Source organism: Anoplopoma fimbria, chromosome 20 (assembly GCF_027596085.1).
Source record: "Anoplopoma fimbria isolate UVic2021 breed Golden Eagle Sablefish chromosome 20, Afim_UVic_2022, whole genome shotgun sequence".
NCBI classification, from domain to species: Eukaryota; Metazoa; Chordata; class Actinopteri; order Perciformes; family Anoplopomatidae; genus Anoplopoma; species Anoplopoma fimbria.
Window position 1 is genome coordinate 18,720,360 of NC_072468.1, and position 23,766 is coordinate 18,744,125.

General features: G+C 44.4%; 1 protein-coding gene across 1 annotated transcript in view; it reads right to left on the minus strand.

Annotated features, from left to right (window-relative positions):
- Positions 1-273: 273 nt before the first annotated feature.
- Positions 274-23,766, minus strand: part of LOC129109316 (carcinoembryonic antigen-related cell adhesion molecule 2-like) — a 34,450-nt gene continuing 10,957 nt past the window's right edge. Inside the window, 7 exon segments of the mRNA XM_054621345.1 lie at positions 274-315; positions 992-1,095; positions 1,098-1,232; positions 1,375-1,644; positions 3,177-3,443; positions 3,792-4,070; positions 5,016-5,333. Of these exon segments, the coding sequence (XP_054477320.1) occupies positions 274-315; positions 992-1,095; positions 1,098-1,232; positions 1,375-1,644; positions 3,177-3,443; positions 3,792-4,070; positions 5,016-5,333 (1,415 nt within the window).

Consider the following 23,766-nt stretch of genomic DNA (forward strand, 5'->3'; position numbering starts at 1 on the left):
TGCATTTTTTGATGAAAATATTTACGATTGTTATTGTGAATGATGTGTTAAGAATGTCATTCATGTATCACAATAAATCTTTATTGTCTATTGTTTTGAATACTTTAAGTCTAGTGTAATATAGATTAGATTAAAGTTAGTTTTAAGTTAGGTGAACTCTAATGTCAGTCTCCTGTTAATACATGATGAAAGGCAGAAATGTCTGAATGGTAATAAAGGCTATTCTCTTACTCACTTGTTTTTATAATAATACCACACTCCACCAGCCTAAAACTATTCCAGCAATGGCACCAGCTGAAAGACCTCCAGACCCGCCTGAAATGTAAAAAAAATAAAATCACATAACCAAATTGATTTTGCAATATCAGCTATTTGTAAACTCATAAACAAAATCACAAGTGAGGTGAATGCAAAATACATCAGAATATTTGACCCTCACTAAGTAAAATGATCCTGTCAAAACAAATTAGCAGAGTTTTGCATCCTCTTTGGGCGAAAAGGCGCAAAAAAAGAAAAAGAAGTTCATGTTTATCAGGACAATAAAGATTACAAGTAAAGAGATGATGACAAGTTTGAAAATAAGAAATAAAATCTGGGGGTGTGGAGTTAGAAGATGGTTACCGGACTTCTGTAGTCCTCATCTCTGCATGAAGCTAGCAGATTGATGCTACATTAGCTGCTACGAGCATAGCAAATCTAAATATCTATTGATGGTTGAGTTGTACTGTGGGTAATGTAGGCATTTCAAGAAAAGGAAAGCTAGAAATATATATTTTTTAACTTTGCTTCTTCATTGTTTTTTTCTTCAACTGTCCATAGTGAGTCACATAGTTGTTAACTGTAGAAATGTAATGCTGAACTCTGATCTATAAAAAACATCTTTATGAAGCCTGATACTCTTAAGATAATCAGTTGATAACATTGTGTGATGATCACAATACTCAAGGCTATCGACAAAATCTGAATTCAACACCATCTTGGTACCTGTTACAGACAGTCCATGGGTCGCTGATGATTTTCTCCCAGTTATATGATTCATCACTTCACAGATGTAGTTGCCATTATCCGAAGGTTCAGTGTTTTTTTTGTCAAAACAGAAGAATCGTGTATCTCTGTCCCTTTCAGTATCCAGGTGTAGGTAGCAGGTACGGACTCAGCAGAGCAGGTTAATGTTAAGGTATCTCCCCAAGGTATCTCACTTGGACCGTTGATTTGAACATTTTCTGGTCCAACTGAAAAACAGATATTTGTAAAGATCTTAAAGCAATTAGAAACATGTTACAGACCTACAACCAATCAGTAGTAAACTGTTATATAAGTCAGTCATCATTTTGAACAATAAATGTATATGTATATGTATAGTTTGTTACCTACAGGAAACAACCATGGTGTATTTAGCTTCATTCTGGCTGAAGGTGTTGCTGACTTTACAAACATAATCTCCATTGTCTTTTTTACTCAGACTGTTAAAAGACAGCACTCTGTTGTTGTCGTAAAGTGCCACGTTGTCATCCGGAGTCAGATTTAAGCCGCCCTTCATCCACTCTCTGGTAAACACAGAGCCAGCAGCATCACAGGTTAAGATGAAAGAGTTCCCTTCAATCGGCGAGTTGGTTTCTGTGATAGAAACCTTTGATATTTTCCCTGTTGGGCAAAATATGGGAAAAGGAACAAAATTAACTGTAAATTGACTAAAGTAAATAACATTAAAGGAACTTGCAAGACGCAAACCACTGATCCCTGAATCAGGTATATAACATACCAAGTGTCAGACTGTCCACACTCAGAGACTGTCAAACACAGTTTTGAAGAATCTATATTTTAGAAATATCATCTATTTGAGAGGAACAAACCATTGATATCTAGAAAGATAGTGTAGAGTAGCACCACAGTTTTTAACAATCGACTCAAAACAGCGGACAGATGCAGTTTGACCAAGTGTCATTGCCTCAATGTTTTGACCACAAGTCTATAGCGATTGTTACACAAGTCATTTTTTTATTTTGTCTTTTTAATTATTATTGTTCTAAGATACACTTCATTGAATCCACACTTTGCCAATGCATATAATACAAGGGTACACATCTTTCTTACCCTATAGCTAATATATCCACTAAACCTCTTAATTCAAATTTACCCAATACAGAGACAACTGAGGGCTGAGACATTTCATATCTCAGTTTTATTGTTAAAGGCTTGACAGCTGTAGTTTCCACTCTGACTCATCTGATAGTTCATAAAGATAAAGAGATAAAGTCTGTGATCAAACTACATTACTGTAAATATTTTACAGTTTATTAGCATTTACAAGGGGAACGTGGTTAACTATGACTGACCTCAGTTTGTGTATTAGTCATATTTTCTAGCCACAACTTTTGCTGTGTTACCGGCCACTCCCAGAAGTATTTTTGTACGACTTCAAGCATTTTTATTTCTGAGCCTCAGTTGTCTCTGTACAATCAACAATTGCAGACCTATCTTGAGTGCAAAAGTTTGTATGTATTGTTATTTTTGTTCCACAAATGCTAATTCAACCTTTTCAATTTACAGTTAGGGTAGACAGGTTTTTTGGTGTCATTGGGAAAAATATCCAATAAACTTTCAGCATATTGTGATAAAAATGGCCTGAGAGAAGAATAGAGTTCTGCTCCTCCTCTTGGCTCTGTTTTCAGGCTTTAGAACACCTAGTGACGCAAGAGTTTTAGCAATCAGAGGTAATTTCAGAGAGAAGGAGTTCCTATAAACTGTTCCACAAATGCAGATGCACCTACACATCCCAGCTGTTGAAAGCCTGTTCCAATGGAAGGAATCACTGCAGCAAAAGTGGCTTTTCCAGCATTTGCATCAACTGTCTACACTGCAAACAAACCAATAAAAGAAAGATAGACTTCTTAAAAATGGTGACAAAGCGTTTTAGACATGGGTGGGCCTTTTGCTAACCTCTTTAGGAGCCACCATTGATTTTTGGAATTATCATGTGATGTCACAATAATCCAGCTGCCGTCTAATGGGAGGGGTTTAGCACATAAAAGGGAGAGCTGCAGGAGGAGGTCTCTCGTTGCAAATTCTGACATTTTTAACACTCTTTAAGAAAGTTTAATTTGATACCATCACAGTTACATCCCCTATTTTTGGCGTCCATATATATTTGAACAAAACCTTTCATTGAAACTTACCCAGTACAGAGATGGCTGCAGGCTGAGACATTTCATATCTCAGAGTTTTGCTGTTAAAGGCTTGACAGCTGTAGTTCCCACTTTGACTCTCCTTAATGTCCATCAGTCTGAGCTCTGGTCCAGTGTCAGACAGCAGATCTCCATTCAGAAGCCACATAAATTGGGCAGCAGGTTTGGAGTCAGCTGAGCAGGACAGGGTGATGTCTGACCCTTCCGCATTGTTTTCTTGTGATGGAGATATTGTGAGAATAATATTTTCTGGGCCATCTGCATGTAGGGGAAAACAAAAGCAAAAAGTTATTCTGCACTACTGCATTATCGTTCACCACGTCACCAGAAGAATAGAAACCTTGGTTCAAAGAAATGTAACAGAACAACCCTGCAATGAACCATTTATAAATGAGTATGTACAATAATTGTGTTGTCATTGTGCTGTAGGTGGTTTGATTCCATAAGGTTGAAAAATGTGTTTCTAATACTTTGGACAATAAATGGGGGACAAAATACACAACACAAGGCCACTCCTCACTAAGCTGTTAAAGTCTAAACTTTCTATCTCTGTTTGCATCCAGATGTTGTCAGATAAAGAACTGTGCATGTTAGTTAGTAACTCACAGTTGATGAAGAGGTTTATTGGAGCACTTGTTCCGGTACTGACAAGGTTGGACACCTGACATTTGAACGGTCCCTGGTCGTAGCGGGTCACATTAATTATAGTGAGATTGGCGCCTCCATCGGTGAGCTGAACTCTGTCACTGGCTGTAACCTCAGAGCTGCCGTTCAGCCAGAGGAAAGAGAGAGAGGATCCAGAGGAGGCGCAGGACAGACGGACAGAGCTCTTGAACTCCACCAAGTCTGTGCTGCTGGCAGTTACCATGACAGCAGAAACTGGCACTGTGGATGAAAAACAACTTTACAGTACTGGCATTGAATTAATTAGTGCTTTTCCAATCTGCACTTTAAAGTGGTTGTTCTTTAGAATACATTTCCAATGCTCTGTTTCATATGACCTCCTGATTTTGTATGTCTTATCATTTTTTTCTTCTTTGGGGTCATATTTGTTTTTGTTTAATTATCTTGTCATTTTTGTTTTTGTTAAATGTTTTGTCTAATTGTGCTTGTATTGTATAATTGCTGTTGAGGACCCCCTTGAAAACGAGATGGTACAACTCAAGGGGTTATTCCTAATAAAGAGTTTCCATATAATATCATGTAGTCCAATTCACCCTATGACCTTAACACAGTACGACCATAAAACGTCCATCAGTGTCTCAATAAGAGCTACATATGAACAGCAAATTAAGGCAGGACAGTTGTGCAGGAATGCATTTGAGTATACAGGTGTATTTAAAAGACGGTAAACACAGTGTATCCATTAGATGTTTTTTTAACATATTGTTGATATCAGTACTTAGAGCCATACAACATAAAATAAGAATAATGCTCATCAGAATCATTGTTCAAGGGAAATTATTCAAATCTCACAGTTACTGTCTGACTTATAGACTTTGAAATGTCATTATCGGTGAGAACGTATCCCAAAATTGGAATAGAGGTAAACTGAGCATAACAGTTTATTCTTGAACTTGGAAACAGTAGATGGACAAATAGCTAGCAATTTTTCCTTGCTTGTTTTGTCATATTATCATATCATTATTATCACGTCATTGTTCAATAACATAATCTGAATTCTGTTTTAGCTAGTTTGTTTTAAACCTTTATATATAGATCTCATTTAAAACCACTCAACACCTGAACACATTTTTTATTCATTATTTAACTGTAATGCATAATCTCCATTCAGAATTGAAAGTGAAGTAACATGTGAAATGTCCTCACCTTGTACGTCCAGTCTTGTGTTCCCTGTCTTCGATGGTTCCCCAGCTGGAAAAATGGTAACTATGTATTCTCCACTGTCCTCAGGAGTCAGATCCCTGAGCTCCAGAGATCCAGTAGACATGAAGAGGGTGATCCTGCCTTTGTACGCTGGTGCAGTTATGTTGTCAACATTGAAATATATTATGATCTTATTACCAAATCTCCAGTGCATTGTTTGGAATGGTGTTACCGTGGGAGTCAGTGTTGTGGTGAACATCACTTTATCTCCGACAGCTGCATTCAGAGTGTCTGGCAACACACCAGCTGCTTCGGTCAAACCTGGAGGAGACATTTACAGGTCTGAGAGGAACTCGGATAAGTTGAGGAGATTGTTCAAATCGGCCACTGTGACAATATCCTGAATCAGAATCCAAAAAGAACACACGAAACAAATCGTTTCCATAATATATAAGTATAGATGTCTATCTATTGAAAACAAACAAGCAATAAAGTTACGGTGGTTGGTTTCAATCTTAAGCATTTGAAGTAGATGACAATTTAAACCACATTATGGAACTGAAGTCTTACAAAGTGAACCATTTAGCGAGAGACCAGTGGGCTGATTATCTATCAGAACAGCCAGTTTAATATTCTGCATCTTAATCTATCATACACTTTCTAATGAAGCTACACCTTTATCTAATTTGTATTTATATAAATTCAAGAAATATACATCATATTTCCTAGACCACAGGCTTTAGAGCCAACTATAAATACATTCTTTGTTTCAGCAATTAAGTTACTTTTATAAGTTATGCGAATGGTCTGCTGTCCACGCTGCTATCAAGTCACAAAAGCATGATAGCGACCTCAAGATACGGGCAACTTTCCATGAAAATCTTAACAATTCAACGATTTTTAAAAGTTTAGACAATATAGTTTGAACACTGACATCAGAAGAAAATAACAATTCAAACAACAAGATTGTTACCTGTGAAAGCCACAGCAACTGTACAAAGTAAAGGTAAAATATCCATTGATCTTCCTTTGTGAGGTATAAACAGCTGAGGGAAATGTCACTGATCAAACTTTGACTGCCTTACTAGATGCGAGCCTCCGGCAGCTCTAATTATACGAGTCAGTGAACGCAGAGCTACGTGTTGAGTTACAAAGTGTCTGCATAATGAGATAAACCCACTAAGATGCAGTCATGACCTAAAGCTGCAAGACGTCACCCTCTAGTGGGGTAAATGGGTTTTTATGGACATCCTGAAGGGAAATGAGGAGATGTGAAAACTACTGTTCATTTGATAGTATAATTCATTCATATTAATACATAATTAACTATTAATCAATTCATACTCATTTAGTGTAAACAACAATAAGATTACACATGATGTATGTCAGACAGAGTGGAATAAGACATATTCTAAGTGACTAAAGGAGGAATAAAAAAATGGTAAGGAGCAGTAGACATCATTGAATACATGCATGCATGTTTGAATCATTGTGTGGCATCATGAATAGACAAACCTCGGGTTTCTGCAGATTGATTTAGCTTTTATGAGATTCCATTTCGTTTTTTTGTTGTTTACTTGCATTTGAGAATGTTTGTTTAGTGAGTTATTTTAGTCCCTATAAGATTATAAAGAAGAGTGGTACCAAATAAAGATGTCAGAATAGTAACCATAAATTTCAACCTCATTTTGTTATAATGCATCATGGTGATCTTAAAAAAAGAGAAAAAGAAGATGACCTGCAGGTGGCGCAAGACAAAAGTCAGAAGATACCTGCCAAATTGTCTGGCAGTCCATCTAACAGTTGTTGAGATATTTCACTAAAATTATAAATGTCCTCCTCACGGTGGCGCCAGAGGAAAGTCAGAGCAGCACTCAGTCTGTGTGTGTATGTTTACATTCTCTGGGTGCCATGAATGTCTGGACAAAATGTCAACTTTCAATTTTATATAATATAGGATACTGGATTACTTAATCAAACCGTTTGTGAACAATGATTGTGTCTTTCCATCAGCAACCTGACGGAACTAAAGTATTAATTGTAATGTTGCCACCTCATATCTAAAACAGGGTCTCTCTGAATAGACCCATGACGGTTTAATGATGTCAAACTGCGGTAGTTTTTGCTATTTGGACATAATAAATGGTAAGACCTTCACAAAATATATATCATCAACTTATCACCAAATCTCCATTCCACTAATAGGAATGGTGTTACCGTGGGAGACAGTGTTGTGGTGAACATCACTTTACCTCCGACAGCTGCATTCAGAGTGTCAAGCAGATAAGGGAGCCGGTCATGCCAGGCCATAAAAACAGTATAACACAGTCATTCTTAGTACAAAGGTCATACAATAAATGATAACTTTTCCTCTACATCTCCCCCCTTTTGATCTGACATGATCACTTAAGTAGTAGATGAAAAAGATAAAAGGTATTAGATCATGACTATCAGTGACATATTAAATGTTGTAATAAACATTAGTAAAACAGTAACAATATTAATCAGAGTAATATATGCCGTACAAGTCTACACAACTCACAGGTAATTAAGCATCAGTGATATCAAGTCGTTAAGATTTAAGATAACACGTCATCAGTCCCGTGAGGGAAAACATCTCTTAAGAAAATGAGACATAGGCATCTTTGAGCAACAACAAAAGATACGAAATTTAATGATATCAAAGGTTAATCTACGTTCATATACACAGATTCTTCCGTAACATTAGACCATTCACGTCGCCATGTATGGATAGTAGCATCAGCACGGTCACGCCTGCTTTCTTCTATCACCTGTATCAAGGTCATTTGATGTGAGACAGATTTATCTATAGCACGCATTATCAAGCCTCTGACCATTGGAATAACACAGCAACCTAAAAGACATAGTATTGCTAAAGTTGATAGATTCAATGTCTACATGTTGCACTTCTTGCATTACCCGTACGTCTTTGGTTTGGTGAGCTGGAGTGGATCTGCGTGGTCTTAATTTAGCTACGTTTGTCCCATTGTTTGAACTTGAGGGTGTCTTAGTGTTCTGTGATGCGTGTTGTGCTTCGAGCCAGGGTAAGAAGGAAACACATTGTAGGCCACAAAAACCTGGGTCTCTGAATGGATGCCATGAAGGTCCTTGTGGTGACGCCATCTTTGACGCGCAAGTTAACCTCCTACCACACTTATTTATGCGTGACCTTCTTGCAGTTTCAGAAACTCGGGTTACTACCCTCCTCTCTCTCCCCAGCCACACAAAATTCACTAACAAAGACCACGCTTATCACGAGATAGGTTATGACTGATTTATTACAAATGTGAGTCAGAGGGATGAGTTAGGGAAGGGGTTGGAGGGATGAGGGGATGAAGGGATAAGGGTCGAGGGATGAAGGGGTAGGGGTCGAGGGATGAGGGGGTAGGGGTCGAGGGATGAGGGGGTAGGGGTCGAGGGAGGAAGGGATGAGGGTAAGGGATGGAGGGTGAGGGAAGGAGGGGTGTAGGGTAGAGAAGCAGGGAGGGTAAGGAAGGTTGATGACTGATGGTGGGAGGAGAGCGATGGTGCCCGGTGGCTGGCAGGAACAGGGGGATTGGAGACTCTTGGGTGGGGGCTGTCTCTCCGGAAGGCCAGGTGGCGCAGAGTCCCCGTTGTTCCTGTAATCCTGTGAAAGAGCGAGAAGGAAGGAGAGAAGAGGGAGAAAGATGAATGGTAAAAAAATAAAAAAGGGGTTGGGGGGAGGGATGAGAAAACAGAGTCAGGGAGGAAGTGGATGGATTCGTCATGCTTAAATACTTTGTGCAGAGCCAATTAGGTGTTCAGGGCGTGGTCATTGTTCCCGAACTACGTTATTTAAAACTTCATTTCACTAACAAAGACCACGCTTATCACGAGATAGGTTATGACTGATTTATTACGAATGTGAGTCAGAGGGATGAGTTAGGGAAGGGGTTGGAGGGATGAGGGGATGAAGGGATAAGGGTCGAGGGATGAAGGGGTAGGGGTCGAGGGATGAGGGGGTAGGGGTCGAGGGATGAGGGGGTAGGGGTCGAGGGATGAGGGGGTAGGGGTCGAGGGAGAAAGACCACGCTTATCACGAGATAGGTTATGACTGATTTATTACGAATGTGAGTCAGAGGGATGAGTTAGGGAAGGGGTTGGAGGGATGAGGGGATGAAGGGATAAGGGTCGAGGGATGAAGGGGTAGGGGTCGAGGGATGAAGGGGTAGGGGTCGAGGGATGAGGGGGTAGGGGTCGAGGGATGAGGGGGTAGGGGTCGAGGGAGGAAGGGATGAGGGTAAGGGATGGAGGGTGAGGGAAGGAGGGGTGTAGGGTAGAGAAGCAGGGAGGGTAAAGAAGGTTGATGACTGATGGTGGGAGGAGAGCGATGGTGCCCGGTGGCTGGCAGGAACAGGGGGATTGGAGACTCTTGGGTGGGGGCTGTCTCTCCGGAAGGCCAGGTGGCGCAGAGTCCCCGTTGTTCCTGTAATCCTGTGAAAGAGCGAGAAGGAAGGAGAGAAGAGGGAGAAAGATGAATGGTAAAAAAATAAAAAAGGGGTTGGGGGGAGGGATGAGAAAACAGAGTCAGGGAGGAAGTGGATGGATTCGTCATGCTTAAATACTTTGTGCAGAGCCAATTAGGTGTTCAGGGCGTGGTCATTGTTTCACTAACAAAGACCACGCTTATCACGAGATAGGTTATGACTGATTTATTACGAATGTGAGTCAGAGGGATGAGTTAGGGAAGGGGTTGGAGGGATGAGGGGATGAAGGGATAAGGGTCGAGGGATGAAGGGGTAGGGGTCGAGGGATGAGGGGGTAGGGGTCGAGGGATGAGGGGGTAGGGGTCGAGGGAGGAAGGGATGAGGGTAAGGGATGGAGGGTGAGGGAAGGAGGGGTGTAGGGTAGAGAAGCAGGGAGGGTAAGGAAGGTTGATGACTGATGGTGGGAGGAGAGCGATGGTGCCCGGTGGCTGGCAGGAACAGGGGGATTGGAGACTCTTGGGTGGGGGCTGTCTCTCCGGAAGGCCAGGTGGCGCAGAGTCCCCAAAAGACAGCTTCAGGAGGACAGGTGCTGGTGTGCGTTTCTGATGTCGTTTAGGTTGGAATGGATGTAGGTGAGGTACGCAGGGGACGACCAGCGGCCGAGGGTCTTGATGATGTGGTCAGGGATTCCTTGGCTTGAGGCAGTGGAGGCGGCCCCGATGCGGAATGAGTGGCCTGAGTAATGTTCCGGGTGTATACCGGATTTATGGAGGATTTGGCGGAAGTGGTGGTGAAACCAGGTTCTTGTGGCCCCTTTGCCTGTCTCTGTGATGAAAAGCGGGTCCTGTGGAGAAGTTCCGCTGGCTAATCTTGCGCTTATGTAGTCGCATATGGGTTCGAATGGACTTAGGTATGAGTTTAGTCGAAAGATGTAGATGGGCTGGGGCGGACCAGACTGGTTGGTCTTGCTGCGTTTGAGGTGGTAGATGATGGTGTCCGGATGGTGGATGGAGATGTCGGACATGGTGGCGTGTTGCGATGGATGGTGGTCAGAGTTCTGAGCGGTGAATTCCGAGCAGCGCAGGAAGCCGAAGAAGGCCAGCAAGAACATGGACTCCAATGCTTTGTCCATGAAGGGGGATAGGTAGCCTGAACGGAGTGTTTGGATGCAGCGAGTAAGGAGGTCCGAGGTGAGGGGCAGACGTTTAGGCGTGGGGTGTGGTTCGGCTTTACGGAGACCTTTGAGTAACATGGTGATGTGTGAGTGGGACGCAGCTGGACAAGGAGTGCCTGAGGAAAGTTTGGCGAAGAAGTTGATTCCGCTTATGTAGACCCGTATAGTGGAAGGCTTGATCTTGAGGAGTGAATGGGCGAACGTGATGAAGTTCGTGAGGGTCAGGACGTCGAGTGAGGGGAATGGAAGGCCGAGGGAAGCGTGGAAGGCTTTAAAGCTATTCCATCCGGTGAGGTATGATGAGAGTGTTCTGGGGGCGACGCTGTTGAGGATGGCGTCTTGGGAGGCAGAGATTAGGTGTTCTAGTAGCGGGGTCAGTTGAAGATGGTGGCTGAAAACGGTGGGACCGGAGTTGGCAGAGGGTCCGCAGCTGGCGCCAATCGTCTGAATTTCTGTAAAGAGAAACGAGAAAGTGAGTCGGCTATGGAGTTTTTGTGACTGGGATGTGATAGGCTTGGATGATGAATTGGTGCTGGGCCGAAACCAAGGTGAGTCTACGCATGAACTGCATTATGTCTAGACAATGTGACCGTCCTTTGTTAATGATGTCTACGACGGCGCTGTTGTCTGAATATAAAGCGATTGTCTTTTTGGACCATTAATGATGGGACCGAAGGCCCCAAAGAATGGCTGTTTTATCATATTCCTGGGATGTTTTAATATTGATTTTAAATTGTTATTATTGTACTGGGTAAACCAAGGTGAGACCATTTACCATGGTGATTTTGTCTAGACAATGTGAATAAATTGTTAATTGTCTACGACGGCGCTGTTGTCTGAATATAAAGCGATTGTCTTCGACCATTCCCGGCCCCAAAGAATGGCTGCTATGACTACCGGATACATTTCAGAGATTGCCGAAGAAGGGGTGAGGGATGAGAATTCGTGCGGCCATTCGGCTGAGAACCATTTGCTGCCGTAGAAGCCGCCGAAGCCGATGGAGGGGGCTGCGTCTGTGAACAGCTGGATGTCTTCCGGCTTGGTGATGTGGTCATCGTAAAATAAGGAGATGCCGTTCCATGAGGAGAGGAACTGGTGCCACAGTTTTAGCTCCGTTTTGCAAGCTTTGTCCAGAGAGGCGTGGCCATGGAGATTTGGGACAGAGGCGGCGACTGAAAGGAGGTGGGACAAGAAGGATCGACCTTGGGGGATGATGCGAATGGCGTAGTTGAGGTGGCCTAACAGTGAAAGGAGTTGGTGTTTGGTGCATTTGGGGGCCAGGAGGTAATTTGAAATGAGTAAGGAGATCCGATTGATTTTTTCGGTAGGTAGGGATGCTTGGAGTGAAACTGAGTCGAGGGTGATGCCGAGGAATTCGAGGGAGGTGCTGGGGCCTACGGTTTTCTCTGGAGACAGAGGAACGCCGAGTTCCTTGAACGCTGAGGTTAAAGTGTTGAGGCCGTGTGCTGGGGGTGAGGAAGGTGGCGTGACGGTGAGGAAGTCGTCTAAGAGGTGGATGACGTACGGAAGTTTATGAACGTTGGTCAGGATCCAGCAGAGAGCTTCGGCTAAGCAGTCGAAGATTTTTGGGCTGCTCTTGCACCCGAAGGTCAAGCGCACTGCGAAGTAATAAGAGCCTTTCCAATGGACGCCGAAAAGATGCCAGAATTCGGGGAGGATCGGAAGAACTTTGAAGGCGCTGATGATGTCCGCTTTAGCCAACCAGGCTCCTTGGCCTGCGAGGCGAATGAGGGATGCGGCGTTGGTGATTGTGGTGTACTGCATGGAGTAGTCCGGGCTCGGGATTAGGCTATTGATGCTTGGGATGGAAGAGCCGTGGGGGGATGAGAGGTCTATTATAAGTCTCTTTTTTCCTGAGTATTTCCTAGTAGCTATGCCGATGGGGCTGATTCTGAATATGGGGAAAGGTGGGCTATGGAGAGGGCCGATCATGAAAGAGTTTTTGACTTCCTGAGCCAGGAGTTTGTCGACAATGTCGGGCTCGGAAATGGCGGATTTCAAATTATGGCATGTATAGGACTGCTCTGGTTTAACCTGCAAACCTGGGTGGAAGCCGTGTGTGAACCCTTGTATTAGGAAGCTGGTGAACTGGCGGTCTGGGTGGTTCTGTAAGGCGGAAGCTAGAGCTTGGACCTTGATTGGTGTATTGAGGTACTTACAGAGGCTGTGCTTGGTGGGGTTGTGGGAACAGGTTGGTCTGGAGTGGGCACCTCCGCAGAAGGAGCAGGTGTGGAGGAAGCGGCAGCTAGAGGTGCTGCATCCTAAATCGTTAAAGTTGTTGCAGACCATTCTCCCGCCCTGGAAGAGGACTGGTCTGCCTCTCCTGTCTACCCCTTTGGGGAGAGGGCCGGTGGTTGTTGGCTGGTTGGTGGCTGGTTTTGGGATGATGGATGGTGGGGGAAATGATGGAGGCAGGCTGCGGTAACCGGAGGGGCTCCGTCTTCTAGGAGCGGCTGTGGAAGGCAGGGGGGCTGTGAGGGTGCATGTGGTGGCTGGATGGGAAGGTGCGCCACAGGACTCACAGTTAAGGGAGGAGCGAGCTGCAAAGACTCTGCAATATAATTCGGGGTCTAGTGTACCCCAGTAAGTTCCCTGGTTGAACTGCTGCACTCGAGCGGCGGCTTCGGATGTGAAGAGAACATGGTAGGAGTAAAAACCGTTGCCGCCGAACCTCAAGGCCAGGTCTAGGATTAACGACAAATAGTCGTCCAGTTCGGGCCTGCGGTCGGGAAAAACCGAGCAGATGGTGTCGCGGAAAAGGGAGAAAGAATAGGCGAATTCGGCTGTTGTGAGTTCCTTGGAGCGGGTGGGGAGTGGCTGTTTGAGCTCGATGGGGGAAAGCGGTTTGCAATTCCCTGGGGATGTGGGGATTGCATGTGGATGGGTGGATTAGTTGGGCGAGGTCGACGTAATTACCGGCTAGTATCTGTTGCCGGAGTGTGAGTGACACGGGTGATGGTCGAGCAGATGCTGGGCGTACTGGGGGTAATGCTGTGGCTAAGCTGAAGCTGGTGGGTGGAGGGAGATGGGTTGGAAAGAAGCTTGCGCTGCTTGCTGGCTGACCTGGGAAAAAAGGGGGTGCATTTGGGGTAGGATGGGTTATGTTAGTTGCATATGGGTTATAGGGAAGGGGAGGGTAGGGGTAGGGGTGGGGGTGGGGGTAGGGGTAGGGAGGGGGAAAAGCAGAAACAGGAGGAAAGAATAGGTTTTGGCCGGTTGCTCCGCTATGGGCCCCTGCTGTTGGAACTGTCTGAGCAGCTGAGGTAGGTGGATTCATGTAGGGCGGAGCAAAGTTGGCAAAGGTAGATGGTGCAGGAAAGGCAGGAGGAGGGAGAGAAGAGGAAAGGATGTTGGGATGAAAGGATGCATGTGCATGGGTTGATAGTGTAGATTGGGGGAAAACGAGTGCAGAATGTGATGTCTCTGGGGCAGAGAGGGTTTGCTGTGGTACGACCTGGCCCTCTGGGGGGCTGCTGTGGCTGACGGGGATTCCCCGGCCGTCGGATGCGTCGTGACGTCATCGGCGTAGCGGCTGACGCGGCGGCGGGAATCCGGAAGTGCTCGGGAGGTTTGCTGAGTGTTGTTGTGTTGGGAGTCCGTGAAAAGTTTGAAAAGTTTAGCTTTCCTGTCGGACTTATTGAACGGGACGTTGCGCTGGGTGAGTACGTTCTTTAAACGGGCGACTGTCCACTTGGAGATGTGGGACGTGTTGGGGCTGTTGGAGAGTCGGCGTGGTGGAGGAGGGTCGGGGCGGTTTTGCCCGTCGTTCGAGCGCCTGGATCTCGAGCGGATGGGAGAGCGGCTTCGGGGAGGGACGATGTCCCTCGCGCGCCGAAGTCGAGTTCTCCCCCTGGGGCTGATGGAAGGCGAGGGGCCGACGGCCTCGGAGTTGTCCGGGGATGAATGTCGGGAGCCACGAGGAACGTGGATGGTAGAACGTAGCCGAGGTTGCTGGCGACGAAGGATGGTGGGAGAAGGTTGGAGCCTCGGGACTTCGGGGGTGAGCTCGTGTTCTTCGAACAGCTCGTTGTCAGAAGGGTTGAGGAAGAGTTCCTGGTCCATGGTGCTGGGTAAGCGGTTTTGGGTTCTTGTTGTGTTGTCTCGCGATTCTGACGTCATGAGAAAACAGAGTCAGGGAGGAAGTGGATGGATTCGTCATGCTTAAATACTTTGTGCAGAGCCAATTAGGTGTTCAGGGCGTGGTCATTGTTCCCGAACTACGTTATTTAAAACTTCATGCTACTTTCCACCTGTTCCAACAGATGGTTGGAAGTCGTAGGGTTCCGGGACGCTTTTGCAGTGGCTGGCGTGGATCCAAGGGATTTTACCAGCAACCTTCACGGCGGTCTGGGTGATCAGGAGGACCTGGAACGGACCTTGAAACCGCCGCTGCTTCCAGTGTTTTCTCCTGAAGTCTTTGATCACCACCCAGTCACCAGGCTTGAAGTTGTGTTGTGGCGTGTCAGCTGGCGTAGGCAGTACGGCTTTCACCTGTGAATGGAGAGCTGAAAGGGAGGCTGAGAGACTTATACAGTAATTCAACATGTTGTCATCATACAGTTTAGAGTCTAAAGAAGTAGTCCCTGGTCTAAGCCCTGTATTGTGAGGCCTCCCATAAACTACCTCAAATGGACTCAAAAAAAGCACAAGAGGAAGTGCTTTTATCCACGTTAAACCAGTTTCCTCACAACATTTGCTGAGTTTTGCTTTTATGGTGCCATTCTCTCTTTCAACAGCACCGCCACTCTGTGGATGGTAAGAGCAATGATATTTAAGGTCATAACCAAGAAATTCAGACATTTCTTTCATAGCTTGATGTATGAAAGCCAGACCATTATCACTGCTGAGTTTTGTGGGAATTCCCCACCGTGGGATGATTTCCCTGAGGAGAACCTTGGCCACTGCATCCTGTTTGGAAGAAGGGAAAACTTCAACCCATTTGCTGAACATATCCACCAACACCAAACAATATTTCTTTCCTTCACATTGTGAGAGTTCTATGAAATCCATCATAAAGTATTCAAAAGGGCCTTGGGGGGGAGGATGGCCGTGCTGCGTAACCTTAGGAGCTCCAGCAGCGTTGTGTGCTGCACATGTGACGCACCTTTTACAGTAATCAGAGGCAAAAGTTGAAAACCCTCTGGTATACCAGTTAGCATTTATGGCTATACTCATTCCTCCTTTGCCTACGTGGTCTTTCCCATGTGCTAGTTTAGCATAGAATGGAAAGACTGCACGTGGCAAACATGGTTTTGAATCAGGCCCGAGCCAAATTTTGTTAGAAAATGTGGCTCCAGTTTTTGACCATAACGCCTTCTCTGTGGCGGTAGCCAGTTGTTGGATGGTGGGGAGATCATGGGTTAATGTCAGGCTGTGAGGAGGAACAGAGGATGTGAAACATGTCACCATCAGCAGCAGCAGCCTTTGCGGCTGCATCTGCAGAAGCGTTTCCCACTGAGACAGGGTCAGAGTTGTTAGTGTGAGCATCACATTTCATCACAGATACTTTTGTTGGCAACATTATAGCAGCCAAAAGATCAGAAACAAGGTGGTGATTAGCTACAGGTTTTCCAGAGGAGGTGAGGAAACATCTGTGTCGCCAAAGGGCATCAAAGTCATGAACCACTCCAAACGCATAACGAGAGTCTGTGTAGATGTTTGCTGTTCTGCCCTCAGCGTGTTTGCATGCTTCGGTGAGTGCTACAGCTTGTGCTGAAAAATGTGATGGTAATTTGCCCGATGCTACAATTGCGTGTAGAGTGACAACAGCAAAACCTGTTTGATTGACGCCTGTTTTGTCTCTCGATGCAGAACCATCCACAAACAACTCAAGGTCAGCGTTTGGGAGAGTTGTGTCTGACAGATCAACCCTTGGCGAACACTCCTCCTCCAGAATCTGCACACAGTCATGAAAGTTTTCCGAGTCATCGCCATCTTCCTGTGTTGGGAGAAGAGAAGCAGGATTTAGAGTGGAACAGCGTTTGACCGTGACGTTGGGCATTTCCCACAATGTGGTGTGATATCTCAACCAGCGCTGCGCAGACAAATGCGGTGTCTTTTGTGTGTGCAGAATGTGAGCTACAGCGTGTGGTACCATGAGTATGAGCTCAGACTAGCCTACTAAATCTCTAGAGGCTGTCACTGCCTTCTCTGCAGCTGCTACAGCAGAGGGGCAGACCTGCTGCTACTGGATCCAGTTTTGTAGAAAAATAAGCAACAGGTCTGAGTTTATCCCCATGTTTTTGGCAGAGGACAGAAGTGGCATATCCACCCTTTTGATCAAGAAACTGTACAAATGGCTTATTTGAACTTGGTAAGCCAAGTGTTGGAGCATTTATGAGTGCACTCTTCAAATCTACAAAGGCCTTTTGTGCTTCTGGGGTCCATGTTATTTTGCCATGGGCTGTCAATTTTTTGCCATGGACAGTAGCTGAGAGGGGTGCCTCTCATTCTGAATAGTTAGGGATCCACTGTCTGCAATATGACATTCATTCCTAGGAAACTCAACACTTGTTTCTTTGTTACTGGCAGAGGAACGTTTTGGAGTGTCGCAATTCGTTTGGGAGAGAGGGATTTGCCCTCTGCTGTGATCACATGTCCCAGATATCTTATCTTTGTCTGGACAAATTGCAATTTAGACAAGCTGGCTTTGTGACCGCTGTTAGCCAGAAATGTTAATAGCGCAACTGCGTCTGTTTTGCATGCCTCCTCTGAGGGGCTGGCCATCATAAGGTCGTCTACATAAGCCAATAAGACGGAACCTGATGGAAATTCAAAATTTTGTAAATTTAGGCTCAGCTGCTGATGAAAAATCGATAATGTTTGAGACAAGGCCTGTAGTCTGATTTTGGATGAATTACCAAAGGTGTCGCATCTTTCATACGTCCAACATCGTACTTATGTTTTGCCCAGAGGCAATCCGGCACCTGTGTTAATTCAGCTGGCATGCTTTCAGTTGTCATGACTGTGTATACAGATGAACCACGTGGTTTGTTCTCTAACAGTTCTACTGTTCTTTTAACTTGCACTGTAGATGTGACTACTGTGCGATGTACATCACCCTTTTCACTGTACTCTGTCCTAGAGTCCCTTGTTCTGCAGAAATCCGAAACACCCGTATTTGTTCCGGAGCCATGGACCCAGATCCTGCCATTTCCATGTGTGGGGTTGTTGTCTGAAAAAACTTGCATGGAGGGAGTTATTTTCCGAAAGGTTCGGTTTTGGGCAGCAGAGAGAGTAACAGAAACAACAGCAACTGACTTTGTCCAGTAAATGTGTGTCAAACTCAACCTCTCTGGCTTTTCAATTAGTGTCTTTATCTCGTATTTGAGTGTGCGTGTGCATTACCTCATCATCCTGCTTCGCCCCGGGTGGCTCCTGCTCCTCTGGGGTCCGCCCATCGCCACCATTTCAGCTTGAGTCCATCTTTTCCCCAGCCATTCTCCTTTCTCTTCTGGGGTGGGGGCACTCATTCGCCCAATGTCCTTTTTCTCTTTCTTCATTAGTGCGTCCTGACGTTTTGAACGTCTTCTTTATGCTCAGCATGTTGCAAAATATCTGCTAAGCTGCAGGATTTCCAGTCGAAGCCCTGATTCATCAGTTCCAGAGCGGTCATATCTTGTGGAACTGGGAATGCGGCCTGGACCGCTGTGCAGAGTGCTGTAAGTGAGTCTCGGTATTCTCGGTTGGCATCATCATCCCATGTGGAACTTTTCAGATGCAGAGGCATTCTGGCTTCAGTGAAATAGCCCCTGATTTTGTGATGAGTCCCAAAGTCCTTTTGCAGTACCCTGTGTACTTCCCTCATGGTTGGCCTATAGTCTCTGCATTCTTTTACCCACTGAGTGGAATTCTTTTCCGGCCGGGGCAGGTGAGCGACGGCGTCGATTAGGCCTGCCTCTGTCCAAGGGCGATGGACCAATATCACGCCTTCGGGTCCCGCTACCTCTTGCATTGGGAACAGCAGTTCATTGCAGGGTTCTGTCGGAGGGGGCCTGGTGTCGTGCCAGACTCTCTCCTCCTTTTGTTGGCTCTCCAGCTTTGCCCTGCTCCTGGTGTTGTCTGCCGGTCCCCCGTCGCTGGCCCCTGCCTGATGTAGTGGAGCCATCTCTGGCGGTGGTGCGGTAGCTGTTGGAGGCGGAGGTGTCGGTGCTGGGGGTACTGGCTGTGGTGCAGCTGAGTTGTATGGTGGCGGTGGAGCAGAGTCCAGATCAGGATGCACTTTCCCAGGGTTCAGCTCGGACAGAAGAGCGGACAGAAGAGGAAATTGTTGGTTAATATTTTGTGTTTGTGATTTTTGTTCTTTCTTTCCTTTCTCCTCTTTTTTATTCTTTTATTCTTTTAATTGCCGTGCTTCTCTTCTCTGACATTCATCCTTCCACATTGCATACGCTTTCCAATCTGCCTTAAAGGGTGCAAATCCCCTTCTACCTAGTCTCTCCTTCAGTTGTGTTAATTGTCTGTCACTCAAACTGCCTTCTTCTGGGAATCCCAGTTCCACCCACACACCAAACTGCCTACAACTGCCAGGATATTTTTCTTTCATAAAATAGCACAGTGGCAACAATTTATTTGGATCTTTTGGTTCAGGCTCCGAGCATTTACGTTTACTTTGCAAAGATTCCCATTCTCTAGTCCCAACTTCCCTGTTAGTTAACTAAGACACGTCTGTCTACCCCTTAAGTGCTTCTGTTTAACCTTGGAAGTCCAGTTAAACACCACACAGTCTCTACTTCACTGCACTGCCGGCGCAGAAGGAGAGGCTTTTCACTAAAGTGCACTTCTACTCAAATGTTTACCTTTTTAAACAATTTAAATTCTTTCTCACCGTCTTGGTTTGCACGCGTTTTGGTTCTTGTCCTGGCGGGGATGCGATCGCTGGCCGGGCTACGCTGGAGGAACAGCGGCTCACCCCTCGGGGGAATCTTTTATTCAGTGCACTTTTCTGTTGTTCCAACGGAGTCCAGATCAGTCATCGCATCCCATCCTCGTCGCCAAGTTTGTGGTGGGAGTTTGACCGAATAAGGGAGACCAACAAAGAGACATTTATCTTTGTATATATTTTATAAAGCTTTTGCGCAAAAGGACCGAAACCAACAAAGTGACAGTCAGCTACTGACTGCCGAGGAATCGGTACTGAGTACATCTTCACCAGGGTTTTATATGCATAAGAACAAAGAGTCAATAGTTACATTCAATGAAGGGATAGACATACTTAATATAGAACAAAGAGACATCGCTTAATAAAGAACAGGACATTTCCCAAATGAAGGCACACTCTTGTCTCAGACACACATGAAACGGTTAATGTGCAGGCTAGGCTATATTTCAACCTTCCATCATTTGACACTCAATGAGTGTGGTATGCAGATCAGGCATTGTATTAACAAGGACAGTTCATTAAAAGCAAGTACAGTTCAAAAAGGAAAGAAAGCCAGACATCAGGGGTTCAAATATAGTTCAAGCAGATAAGGGAGCCGGTCATGCCAGGCCATAAAAACAGTATAACACAGTCATTCTTGGTACAAAGGTCATACAATAAATGATAATTTTTCCTCTACATCTCCCCCTTTTGATCTGACATGATCACTTAAGTAGTAGATGAAAAAGATAAGGTATTAGATCATGACTATCAGTGACATATTAAATGTTGTAATAAACATTAGTAAAACAGTAACAATATTAATCAGAGTAATACATGCCGTACAAGTCTACACAACTCACAGGTAATTAAGCATCAGTGATATCAAGTCGTTAAGATTTAAGATAACACGTCATCAGTCCCATGAGGGAAAACATCTCTTAAGAAAATGAGACATAGGCATCTTTGAGCAACAACAAAAGATACGAAATTTAATGATATGAAACTAAAACAGAAGGTTGTCCAGCTCGGGAATTGAACCCCGGCCCCTCTTGCTGTGAGGCGACAGTGCTAACCACTACACCACCGTGCAGCCTTTGTTCATAATCGGTTTGATTAAATAATCCAGTATCCTGTACTACAAGTGATGAAGTCACATACAGGGCCCTATTTTAACGGTCTGAAACGCAAGTGGGAAAGCGCAAAGCGCAAGTAGCTTTGTGGGCGGTTCTACGGCGCTATCGCTATTTTACAGGCGGATAAATGACACTTCCGCCGCGGCGCAAGTGTCAAAAGGGTCTGAAGCAGCCTAATTACCCGTAGGTGTGGTTTGGGCGTAACGTGCAATGAACCAATCAGAGCGTTTTCTCGCATCCCCTTTAAGAACGATCGGCGCATGTTCCATGGCGGGTTGCTATTATGATGGCGGGTTTGCCAGGCGCACGCAATGAAAGGTTCACCACAGAAGATACCGATGTGCTTGTCAGAGCAGTCAAAGAACGCGAGTTGGCTTTATATGGGGATGGGAGAAACCCACCCAAACCCGATGCACCAGCTGTCCAACCCGAAGGTACATAAATAAAGTTCACATAAATAGAGATGTCTCGTGAAAATCTTTTTAATCATTTTTGACATTTAATAAATGTAACACAGCCATAAAATAAATCAAAACAATGTCACGTAGCTTCTCAGGAAGAAGACCCTGGCCTCGGGACCAGCAGCAGCAGCATGAGACCGCAGGACCACCCGTTCCTGCAGCTCCAGGCCTTACAGAGGAGGGAGAAAATAAATATTTTTTCCTTCAAATCTTTGCAACTTTTCATTTTTCGTTTTGTATTATTTTTTTTCATTTACGCCTAACATTTGGACAAGCCGAATAAAAAATGTCTCAAGGACATACTATACTTTCCGATGTTTTGGGCTCACTTTCTCTGACTCACAAGGTTATGAATGCATGGTAATATTTGTACAATGCTAAACAATAGAGCGGAGATGTCATTAGTTTGCTTACCTCACTATATACGATGCAGCTCCTCTGACAGATGAGCTCTCCTCTCCCGTGCTGCTGCTGGGGCATTTGGACGTAATGGCATCGGCACATGCAGTTCAGCATCACGTCTCATTAAGTCCTCTAATCTATCCTCATTAATGTCATCGACACATCCATGATTCATGGCAATGTTGTGTAAAACACAACATGCCACAAAGAATGCTGCGACTTTTTGAGGACCATACTGTAAAGTACCACCTGACCTATCCAAACACCTGAAGCGCATTTTCAGAATTCCGAAAGTACGTTCAATTACACTGCGTGTTTGTGTGTGTTTTCTGTTGAATGCCATTTCGCGCACTGTTGCAGGCATAAGAATAATTTGGGTAAATGTGTACGCTAGATTTATGCCTATTTATTTTATCTTTATGGACACCACAATGATTTTCCTTGTGTGGTAATATTTTATTTTCCTTGTAATTATGTATGGTTTGCAAAAATGGGAACTGCTGTCCGTGTAGATGAGAGAAGCAAAGTGTATGCGCGAGGTGCACAAGCAATCCGTATGCATCGCATGCGCATGTATGCATGCGCCCTTAAAATAGCATCTGAACAACGCGCCACTGACTTTAAACCAGGTATTTCCTGGTCAGTAGCGCAATGGTTTTCAGAAACGGCAAAATACCGTTTGCGCCAGAACACGCCTCCTCCTTCCGCCGAACCGCCCCTTGGGGCGCAAGATCATTCCCTAATTTACTGGCGAGTGGCGCTGGTGGCAAAAGAACGCTCTGCGCCAGTTGTAAACTAGCAACGACACATGCGCCAGTGACTAAGTCACTTGCGCCGGATGCAAGATAGGGCCCATAGTGTGTGGCATGTTGTAGTTCTGTTGTTTTAGGTATCGTTAGCCATATTAGAGTGTCTGTGGCAATGTTAGTCTGTTGTTTGGTTGGTCGGTTGACCACTTTGGTTTGGACTAAAATTTGTTTTAAAAAAAATAAAAAAATAAAAAAATTTGTCCAGACATTCATGGCACCCAGAGAATGTAAACATACACACACAGACTGAGTGCTGCTCTGACTTTCCTCTGGCGCCACCGTGAGGTGGACATTTATATTTTTAGTGAAATATCTCAACAACTGTTAGATGGACTGCCAGACAATTTGGCAGGTATCGTCTTGTGGTAGTTCAAGCAGATAAGGGAGCCGGTCATGCCAGGCCATAAAAACAGTATAACACAGTCATTCTTAGTACAAAGGTCATACAATAAATGATAATGTTTCCTCTACACTTCTGACTCTCTGTCTTGTGCCACCTGCAGTTAATTTTCTTTTTGTCTTTTATACTGTGAATTTTTTAAGATCACCATGATGCATTGCAACAAAATGAGGTTGAAATTTATGGTTACTATTCTGACATCTTTATTTGGTACCACTCTTCTTTATAATTTTATAGGGACTAAAATAACTCACTAAACAAACATTCTCAAATGCAAATAAACATAAAAAACAAGCGGACAACAAAACGAAAGGGAAAAGATGTCATAAAAGCTGAATGAATCTTCAGAAACTAGAGGTTTGGAATGATTCAAACATTCATGCATGTGTTAAATGATGCTTACTGCTCCTTACCATTTTTTTATGTCTCCTTTAGTCACTTAATAGATGTCTTATTCCACCCTTGTTCTGCACAATTAATTGAAATTTACTTAAAATCTCAATATGACTAACTGCAATTTTCAAATTGCACGAACCTTAATCATTTTCTAAAGGCGAAATGTATGCTTGTGCCGCAAAGATGAGAAATATATATAATTATATTATATGAGAATAATGATGTAAAAATGATCATTCCCCTTATTATTTTGACATAATATCACACTTGCAATATCAGTCAAAAATGATTGAAAAAAGATATATGTATATATTTTGTAATGTTCAGCCCTACCAAAATCTTGTAGATATTATTTATTTACCAAACGGCCAGAACAACTTCAGTTTGCATCACAGGAGGGCGACATTCTGCAGATTTTGGAATTAGAGTGCTTGGCAGATTTAATGGATTTGTCTCATTCAGACATTTTGCAACTCAACGTTTTAGATTATCAGTATTAACTTCAGCAAAAGTCATATAATGAAACCTGCCATAGGATAATAATTATAAAGGGCACTTCCAAAGTCAAATTAAGCTTTCACTTGTTTTATTTATTGGCTGTTGACAGTAAATGAGGAAATGTGAAA